The sequence below is a fragment of the Cupressus sempervirens genome, chromosome 2 (genome assembly GCF_028749045.1).
Source record: "Cupressus sempervirens isolate cs-2001-9-10 chromosome 2, ASM2874904v1, whole genome shotgun sequence".
NCBI lineage: Eukaryota > Viridiplantae > Streptophyta > Pinopsida > Cupressales > Cupressaceae > Cupressus > Cupressus sempervirens.
This window is the reverse complement of record NC_143119.1, coordinates 283,499,014-283,510,438: the sequence shown is the minus strand read 5'-3', so window position 1 is coordinate 283,510,438 and position 11,425 is coordinate 283,499,014. Positions and strand designations below refer to the sequence as shown.

Below are 11,425 nucleotides of genomic sequence, written 5' to 3'. Positions count from 1 at the left end.
AAATGGCAAATTACTTATGGCAACTCTTGAAAGCGACAAAGATATTTCAATATAGAATTTCATATTTATTATCTTAAAATAATATTTCCCACAAAAAGATATTTTATGTATAGAAAGGCCTCAATTTACTTTATTAGCAGAGCCTATCAATCATCCCTACGTGTCTCAACCTCATTTGAGATATTTTGTTCTTCTTCCCGCGCAGAGGTTTCCTTATACAGCTCATGGTGCGTGGTGTAGCAGCGGATGAGGTTTCAGTCTATAAATATCCATTTTGCACATTGATTCATCACAACAAATCTCACCTCAGCTCATCGCAAGTTTACATACATCCCATCTTTCCTTTCCTCATTCTTTGCTACAAATCCAAGTTCAGCTCATCACGAGTTCGAATCTCACCAGCTACTGACTGCCCCTGTAGCCACACTGCTTTACAATTGCAAGGCTTCCTTCCCATTACAACCTTCGATTCTCTGCTTTTCTTGCAATCGAACATGGTTAAATCCTTGGCGAAGCAGGATCCCCAGAACAGCATAGAGAAGATGCAACCTCAATTCAAGGGAGCGAGGATGAGAAAATGGGGGAAATGGGTTTCTGAAGTGAGAATGCCCAATTCAAGAACCAGAATTTGGTTGGGATCTTACGATAAGGCGGAGCAGGCAGCCCGAGCTTTCGACTGTGCGGTGTATTGCCTGAGAGGATCGAATGCAGATTTCAATTTCCCCGAATCTTTGCCGGAAATTGCATCGGCCTCTTCGCTCTCTCCCGCTCAGATTCAAGCTGTTGCAGCCAAATTTGCCGTAGAAGAATGTAACTGTGCACTTTTTCACTGACATTCATGAGTCTATATTTTCCTCAAAGTGTTTTTCAGACAAACTTAGTATAAGAATAAATGTATTTAGTATTTATCGCATCATCTCCAATTTAAATATTTTTAATTATAGTATTTTATGTACAATTTATTTGTGTAAAGACTGCTCCTTACAAAACCAATCCCACATCAGCCATCTCCATAAATTGCAAAAAGTTCAACGAGAGTCAAAGTCTTTTGAATATTGATCAGTCAACATTAGTTGATTAACTATCATTAACTTTAAACAAAATGATACATATACATATATGCTCAAATTTTAAAATAGACCATAAATTTGTTACCAGATTAACCAATACCAGATACCAGATCCTAGATGGCCTAACCAAGATGACTAAGTTGAAATGAGCTCCAGAACTTGTCTAAGAACACAAGGGTGAGAATATTGTAAGAGTGCTTTACCATCGTACCACGAAGCTGTTAAGCTTCCCCTGGAATCTTTCCTGACATGAAAGATACCCAACGCGGCAATGAGATAATCTAAACAAGTAAAACTTACAGGTGAGTAATGGAGTGGTGTAGTAACAAAAAGTCATATTCTAAAAATTATATACTACACAGACATTCACAAAAACCACATAATCAGGTCAGTGTCCATCTATCATAATTAAAAGAATTTATCTTTAATTTCAATTCACATCATAACCATCATATATGCATGTGAAAAATGTGAAATAAGAATCATGAGCAATCCATAATGTGGCATCCTCAACAAGCCATGTAAAATCATCATAAAATCATTATACACTTTATCAGCCCATCATCTTCAACATTAGACCTTGTAAAATCTAATTCCATTCCATGCATATAGAAACATTACACCAAGACTCTCCTTTAACTCATAACACAACATGATTCTCACTGGGCATTCTATACACATACTGAAGAAAGTAAACATCCACTTAATTATCAAACATGTCAATTTCATAATATTTCCTTTATTTATTCATATAGTTGATATGCCATTTTTTCAAGAAACTCTAAATATAGGAAACATAGTAATGATAAAATATTCACTCTTCTTGGCTAATGGGAACATCTATAGTCAATTTATGGCATGTACACTTATAAAAAACAATTAAGAAAGCCAAAACATCCTCTTATTCTTTATTGACATATTAATGCTTTCTATACTTCAAAAACACGTGATCATTTCTCCTACTCTTCAAACATTAATAGGAATAGTATGTGTTTTTCTCTACTTTCTTTAGGCATAATCTAAGAGTTCATAAAATTTAAATTACACTTATTCCAACCCATTCCTTGTCCCTACTCAGGATCAATAGAGACCTCACCAAACTAAACAATTAGATCACAAATCCAATATTGAATAATTACATATTCCCAATTATGAGGAAATCTTTGATTGCAAGTGTCTTTTTAGACTAACACCTAAAAACAATAAGAATTGATTGATAGAAAGTATCCATATGTACTAACCTTAAAGTATATTGGCATTTACTAATGAATTCATAATACAAATAGCACTGGTACATTGTGAAAGCTGAAATTATTTATATAGTACAGTTTGCCCAAAGTAAACTTATTTACTTCTGATTTCTACTTATCTTGCAACCTTAATAGTACTCAGTATTCACATATCATATTTCAACAAGGAAGACAATAAATATTGTTGGTTATACCCTGAAAGAAACTCGATTTTTCTATATTAAAAGAAGAGTTTGGATGGAAGGGTAATCCATTGTCTAGAATGGTTTCATCTCCTATTATACATGCATAGTTTAGCCTTTTTGTAGCTAAATGGAAAGATTAAGAAAATGTACAGTTCAACATCTGACTCCATACATCATACATCTACTCCAAACATCATATGTAATATATATATATATATATATTAATAATGTTTCAAAGGCATTCATGTTCTTCAGAAGGTTGTTATTCATGTTCAGATAGGTGACTTGTTTGCCATAGTGTTATAGTCTGAATGCTATTTATTCTTCCATCTTAAGCTGGTGCATGGCATCTGATTGGAATTTTTAGAGGGTTTTTGGTTGAAATTTGAAGTCCAAATGTAAAGATTTTATAGCCAAGTCCACTAGCCCTATCTTGGTATAGTAATGTGCTTCACAAGTAGATTATCCAATTGATCCTTTTTGTCATTCAGTCATTATTCCAATCAAGGAAAGGATCTAGCAAATGGGCATAGCTTAGCTAGAGGAAACAACTACACAAAAGAGGAAAAGATTTCCAGTAATAACCAAGAAACATACAGATTGTACCGATTAGCTAGATGTTTCTAATCTTAGAGAAAACAAAATGAGGGTTTGATGCAAGGTGAAATAGCAGACTAACAGTTCAGTCCTCTTTTCCATCACAACCAAGCCAGTCAGTAATATATAAAGCACAAATTCAAGGTAACGTCTACAACCCTACTAATTTCTCACAGTCACACTGATGCAGGAGCATCTTGCATCCAAAATAAAGGGGAGACATGTTGAATGTAAAATTTAAAATTAAAAAAAAAAAAAAATTAAAAAAAAATTTTTAAAAAAATTTTTAAAAAAAAAATCTGGAGGAGAGAGAAAGTGACGAAAATAGAAGGAAAAATAATTTAAAAATAAAATAAGGGAAAAAGGAGAAAAGAGGAATTTCTATTTTCAAGGTGCATGGGTGGCGTAAATAGAAAATAATAAAAATAGTTGTCATTCCATTAATCGAGGTGTGTAGGTGAAAATTCTAGAAGGTTTTGGATAAATCATGTATTTAATATTTGTTGGGTGCTTAGTTGTATTTGGGTGGGAATTTAATATTTATTTAAAGGTAGTTGTATTTACCTTTTATCCCACATTGGTTGTGTTTGTAATGTCTTGGGTTAGAAGTGCCTATTTAAGGAAGGCTTATTATCATTTGTAATCAAGTTCAAGAAATAGAAGCTCAAGGGGGAAGCTTGAAGAGTAGAAGCTCAAGGGGGAAGCTCGAGGAGTAGAAACTTGAGAAGTAGAAGTTGTGGAAGGAGAAGCTCAAGGAGAAGCTTGATATCATCTTGTGGGTGTTGTAAGGATCTTCAAGTATAATAAAATTTCTTGTGAAGCATTTTTTTTTGGTCTCCATATTGTTGCTTTCTTGATTATGAGTGAGTAAGGGTGGTGTGGCCCTTTATCACACACCAAACAATAAGGCTTTTAAAGGAAACTTTGGACTACAATAGCTGATATCATGTTCATCAGCAAGGCCCTACTGTTAATCATTTTGTACTTGAAAACAAAAGGAAAAATTGATCTAATGTTGTTAAGATCTTCATCCAAACACCCAAGAACCATATATGCAAATTAATAATGCCTGGTAGTTTAAAAGAAATGTCAAAAAGGAACCTGAGCTCTTGTGGATTCCCAAATAAGCACTTCACATTGCATTTGACCATTGTTCTCTAGACCTAATCTGCTACTCCCTCTGTTTATTGCAAGAATCTTGAAGTGAGGTTGAGCACCAAATTCAAATGCCAAATGTTGGTCGAGCAATACTCCACAAACCCTTTGTTGTCTTCCCATCCGTTGCTACCCTTTCCCAATCTGTCATATCCCCCAATGTTTTTCCCCAAACCCTTCCTTAATATAATAAAAAGAATAACTAACTTAATTTGCTCTTTCCCCTCAAATATTGTAACTAACTCTTTTTAAATAATTGCATTTAAGGTAATCCTATTTAATAAATTTCATTTGAAAAAAAATAACAAATTCTAACAAGGGTCCAAGTGGCAAAATGACTCATTTTGATCATCATCGCCAAAATTGGGTTGTGACAACTTGCAATTCTATTTACAAAACCTTTAGCAAGTATCAATTTTTAAAATACTAATACTGAAATCACACTCTTGTATCGACAAACCAGCAAATTTAGGGGAGTCTTTTAGAATAATTTCTTGAGCATAGTGCGAACAACCCCTCTTTATGTTTTAAGGATTTTCTTCCACCAAGCAACGCTTGAGAAGATGTTGATATTTTTATTGAAACAAAATCAAGGATGTACAACATGTCATTGATTTAGGAAGTTGACATCACATACCTCTTTTCTACTAGGAATGGTTTGGGAAACCATGGGCTATTTCCACCTCTTATGCTCTATAAATATGTAGCTTCTTAGTGTATTTAATGGTGATAGGTTAGATTATTTTCTAAGGAGCATTTATTTGTAGAATATTTTTTAGAATCTTTCTTGTTGTGTTTACTTCTCCAATGGCTCTAGACATTATATTGTAGCTCTTTTGTTGTTGATACTACAATTTGTTAATGCATAACATCAGTAGAAGTAATGATGATTTCCTTATATACTAATCTGTATTTAAGTTCTTAGATAAATGTTCACTGTCGTTACTCTTGTGTGTGTGTGTGTGTGTGTGTGTGTGTGTGTGTGTGTGTGTGTGTGTGTGTGTGTGTGTGTGTGTGTGTGTGTGTTTAGATTAATTTAAAGTCAATGACATTATCGGTAGATAGAACATCGACAGACTATATTCTATATCAGTAGAGGTTATTGTATTGTCAATGTGATATTATCAAACATTGCAAGTAGTGGCAGTATTGATTATAAACACCGACTGCCTTGTGTTTAAGTTGCATTATATTAACAAGTAGTTATTGGTCATGCCATCATAGAGGCATGACTCTTCATGGCCAAAGGCCAAGTAGAGCCATGACTCTACGGGGGTCATGACCCTTCACTACTATATATATTTGGATAGTCAGATCATTGTATGACAATATCAATAAATGACATAATAAGTCCCAATGATCTGCTCTATCATTATAGGATTATTCTAATCTCTCTCCTCCACACTTCTTGTTGAGAGATCAATATCATTTGCACTCTATAGTATGGATTATTAGCAAACATCATTGAAGATCATTGTCATATTAGCAATCACATAACAGTCACCATTTGAGAATCAAATCAATTATACAATTATACAAGTAAGAGTATTTATTTATATTCGTTGTAATAGTTTTATCTATCAGAGATCTATAAAACTAACATGGTATCAAAGCCATTCTAATAAGAAAAGCTATTACTCAGAATTAAAATCTAAAATCTCAAATTTTTTCAAAAGGTAAATTATATTATTACAATGATGAATCATATGAGACTAGAAGATAGGCTTGAGGGTGCATCTAATTTCTCATCATGGAAAATTAGTGTAATGATAATATTAAGGGAAATTGAATTAGAGGAATATATTGAAACAAACATATCCATGCCTAAAAATGAACCACATAAAGTAGCATGGAAAAGACATAATAATAAAGCAATGAAATTTATAATAGATTTTGTAAAAGATCACATTCTTCCATCCATATCCAGTCTCAATACTACATTTAAGATGTTCTCCACTATACAAGATACATTTGAAATCAACAATAATAGTAGATTATTAACTCTAAAATAAGATCTACTATATATAAAGATGAAATTACTTCCTACTTTCTAAGGATTTCTGAATTAAAAGATCAACTTGCAACAATGGAAAATTGAGTTGATGACAAAGAACTCAACATGAAAGCACTAAGAGGTCTTCCGCTATCATGGGAAACATTTATTCAAGGCTTAAGCTCTCGACCCAAACTCCCTAAATTTGATTTATTAAAGAATGAATGCACACAAGAAAAATCAAGATTAGTCTCAAGAGGACTAAGTACAAATCAAGAGGGAGACATTCAAGCACTTCATGTAAAACCAAACAAGAAAATAAAATTCAAATTCAACAAAAGGGAATCTAAAAAATCATATAATCAACATGATTGGTCCAAAGTTAGATGTTTCAAATGTGATCAAACTGGTCACTCCCATAACTTCTGCCCTGAAAAGAAGAAAATTCAAGCATCCTTAGTAGAAATCAAAGAAGAGGACGTAGAGAAAGAAGAAAGAGAAAACTATACTTTTTACTTAGCACTTTCAAGTGAATTAAACTCAAACCACAACACTTGGATCATAGATAGTGGAGTATCTTGGCACATCACTAGTTTTAAAGACAAATTTGAAACTTTCTCTAAACAATCCTTAGAAGAAGTTACCATTGGAAATAACTCTACTAATCTTATCAAAGAATTGGTTCTTGTTCAATTTACCTAAATTCAGGAATCACCCTACAACTCAAAAATGTTTTATATGTACCAGGAATAAAGAAAAACCTATTCTCTATTTCTGGTCTAGTTGATCAAGGATTCAGAATCATTTTCCAGGAGGACAAAGTTCTATCTTGGCTAAAGAACTCTAATATCAAGAAAGCCATTTCCATCGGATTTAGAGATGGAAGTCTATATAAACTTTATAATAATCAAAACCTAGCCCTTAATCATGAAACTTCAAATTCCACCAAAATGTAGCATAGGAGGCTAGGTCACCTTCACTATTGTGCATTATCATCCATAGGAAAAATTATAAAAGGTTTACCTAGTCTCAAAACTGACCACTTAAGTATTTGCAGAGGATGTGCTTTAGGAAAAAATACTAAGCAATCATTTCCTAAAAGTGTTCACAAATCAAAATCCATTCTTGAATTGATCCACACTGATCTTTGCGATCCTATGTTTGTACCTTCTCTAAACGGGTACTTCTTCTATGTAATTTTTATTGATGATTACTTTAGAAGAAATTGGATCTATTTTCGAAAACAAAAAGAATCAGCTGAAGTTTTATGAAAATTCAAAGAGTTCAAAGCCTTAGTTGAAAATCAGTTAGGACAAAAAATAAAAATTCTAAGGTCAGACAATGAAGCTGAATACATCTCTGATATTTTTAAGAATTATTGCATTGTTGTTGGGATTAAGAGGGAGTTTTCTGTACCATATAATCCTCAACAGAATGGATTTGTTGAACGTAAAAATAGATCAATTGTATATAGTTATATAAGCAAAATTATAAAGGATTTAGGGTTGAAGGGGCGGAAGAGGAGATCTCTGAGAACAATGAAAGGGAGCTGGAAGAGGAGAAACATTTTGACTCCAACAAAGAAAAAGGGAAAGAGGAGAAAGAAAAAAGTGAGAATTTTGTTGATAATACCCAGATGTCTACCGACAACACCCAGGTGTTTGCTGGTAATGCCATCACAACTGAGACTACTCATGTGTCGACTAGCTTTACCCTGCAACCTATTACCTTCTATGAGGATAGTAGCAAAATGGATACCTACCCTATCACCATTTCCTCTCCGGTTAAGGAAAAATTTAAGGTTTTTACTAACCCGTAGGTTTTGCAGGATGACAACCGGGTGGCAAAAACTAATGAAGGGGATAAGAAGGTGGACATAGAAAACTGTAAGGAAACTCAAGTGTGGAAACAACTTCCTACACTAATTTCATAAGGAAAGTATGATGCAAATCCTATTAAAATCTTCTACACTTACAGATTCAATATCATGTAAACAACAATATTGCATCCAACCATGCATACAAAAAATAGACAGAGAAAGGAACACATAACACAAGGATTTGCTGGTGGGGAAAAACCTTTCGATAAAACAACCCCACCCCTTCAGAACCTGCACAATGTATTATCTTCAACACGAGGTTACAATACACTTGCAATGCAAGTTCAACATCAACAACATAAGACTCCAGTAGCTACTCGCAGTACCAACAATACACCTTTTTCGCATCGCATCTCTTCGCAACCCTAAAAATGCTTATAACATGCGCTTCACTTTAGGGCTACTCCCAAAAGGTAAACTGTATTAGGGTTTTACCATTCTCCGAGAAAATAGGAACCCAAAAATTTTTTTTGAACCCCACTATTGGGGTAGAGTGTACAGTACTCAAATATCTTAGTTGCCACATGTCTTCACCTATCATTGAATCTTCCTAACATAGCTCTTACGTGTCATAGGAATCCATCATAACCGTTTTAGTCATGATCTCCTTACACACAATTCAAGATGTCGACACATCAACATTATTTGCAAGAAATACATTTTACAAAACAAATAATAAGAATAAGAATTATACAAGGTTGAGACACCTTATTCCTAACAAAAACAAGGGGAAGGAGAAGGAATGAAAGGATGTGACCACTCAGTTGGATCAAAGAGTCAAATTCTTAGGGGAGGGATTCTACTCCTTCTCTACATTTGCACTAAAGGTCACTCACACTGCTGCTACCACTCTCCAATTGTTGGCATAGGAGAAGGATGAATCAGGAATGGGCATGGGGGATAACAAGCTCCTCTATAAATTTCTAGTTGATGATTGGGCTTAGTTTCTACTGGCTAGGAAAGGAAAGAAAAAGGATGAGAAAGAAGATGGTAGTTCTGGGGAATCTTTTGATCCTAGTTAATTTTTTGTTTGTTTGTTGCTACTTGGTTTGTTGGTCTACAGTTGTTACTCAGACTTGGGTTGGCTTGTTTGTGCAAACAATTTTTATTCTAAACTTAAGTAGTATTATTAGTACTATAGATCTCAACTATAGATTAGATGTTATTGTATATGGTAGTGTGTTGTTTCTAGGTTGAGTTGGTTTTCTTATGGGAAAAAGTTAGTTAATACTTTGAACATTCATAGTATGGTTAGAACTATAGCTGTTAAGTTAAGGTATGTGCAGGATCGTGGTGTGCCAAAAAGTGGCGATGTGAGAAAAATAGAGTTTGAACACGTCTAAAAGCGCTTCAAAATCCGCTCTAACTTTTTTTCATCTATCCAGGTACCAAACCTGGAAAGTAAGGCCCAAGCCTTATCGAATATCCAATTTGAGATTGGATATCTGATATGAGATCGGATATCCGATTTCATAACGGATATTTGATATGAGATCTAATATCCAATACCGACGGCATAAAAATTGGAGGGAAAAGACACAAAAATTAGAGGGAAAAATGAATTTATAAGTGATATAACTAATTTGAGTTATGAAATATGTAAAGATATAATATATAATCTATAAATATATAATACAATAACATAACTATTATATATAAAATAATATATAATCTATATATTATATAATTATATATATATATATATATAATGTACCGTAAAGATATAATATATAATCTATTAATATATAATAATATATTATGTTATTATTATTATTATTATCTATAAATATAATATTTATTATTATAATATATTATTATTATTATTACTATATTTTTATTAAATATGATAACGTAATATATTATATATATGTTATTAATACATATTATTATTATAATCTATAAATATTATATATATATATATATATATATATATATTATTTTCACTATATTTCTATTGGAGTCGTTTATATGGGTCGAAAGGGCTCACAGGATGACCTATGACCCTTTTCAACACATTCAATGACGACATATGTCCAAAAGGGATCCTAGGACCCCTAAGGACTTATTAGAATAGTTTATATGGGTTGAAGGGGATCACAGGATGACTTATGAACCCTTTCGACATATTACAAGACGACATATGTCCCTAGGGGTCCTAGGACCCCTAGGGACATATTAGAATCATTCATATGGGTCGAAGGGGGTCATAGGGTCACCTATGACCACCTTCGACACATTTCACGATGACATATGTCCTTAGGGGTACTAAGACCCCTAGGGACATATTAGAATCATTAATATGGGAAGAAGGGGATCATAGGCTAACATATGACCCCTTCCACACAGTCTACGATGACATATGTCCCTAAGCATCCTAAGACCCCTAGGGACATATTAGAATCTTTCATATGGTTTGAAGGGGGTCATAGAGTGAACTATGACCCCCTTCGACACATTACATGACGACATAGGTCCCTAAGGCTCTTAGGACCCCTAGGGACATATTAGAATACTTCAGATGAGTCAAAGGGGGTCATAGGTTGACCTGTGAGCCCCTTTGACCTATTAAATGATGACACATGTCCCTAGGGGTCCTAGGACCCCTAGGGACATATTAGAATCATTCTTATGGGTCAAAGGGGCTCATAGGGTGACCTATGACCCCCTTTGACCCATTACATGATGACATATCTCTCTAGGGGTCCTAAGACCCCTAGGGACATATTAGAATCATTCTTATGGGTCAAAGGGGGTCATAGGTTGACTTATGACCGACTTCGACACATCACATTACGACATATGTCCATAAGGGTCCTAGGACCCCTAGGAACATATTATAATGCTTCATATGGGTCAAAGGGTTTCATAGGTTGACCTATGACCCCCTTTGACCCATTAAATGATGACATATGTACCAAGGGGTCCTAGGACCCCTAGGAACATATTAGAATCGTTCTTATGAGTCAAAGGGGGTCATACATTGACCTATAACCCCCTCTAACCCATTACATGACAACATATGTCCCTAAGGGTCCTAGGACCCCTAGGGAAATATTATAATGCTTCATATGGGTCAAAGGGGGTCATAGGTTGACCTATGACCCCCTTCGACCCATTAAATGATGACATATAACTCTAGGGGTCCTAAGACCCCTAGGGACATATAAAATTGTTCATATGGGTCAAAGGGGGTCCTAGGTTGACCTACGACCCCCTTCAACCCATTACATGATGACATATCTCCCTAGGGGTCCTAGGATCCCTAGGGACATATTAGAATCATTCATATGGGTCAA

General features: G+C 34.3%; 1 protein-coding gene across 1 annotated transcript; it reads left to right on the top strand.

Annotated features, from left to right (window-relative positions):
• Positions 1-252: 252 nt before the first annotated feature.
• LOC149572166 (ethylene-responsive transcription factor ERF018-like) lies at positions 253-972 on the top strand. Its single transcript, XM_089810768.1, has one exon. The coding sequence runs from the start codon at positions 495-497 to the stop codon at positions 831-833; it is 339 nt and encodes a 112-aa protein (XP_089666894.1). The 5' UTR covers positions 253-494; the 3' UTR covers positions 834-972.
• Positions 973-11,425: the final 10,453 nt, after the last annotated feature.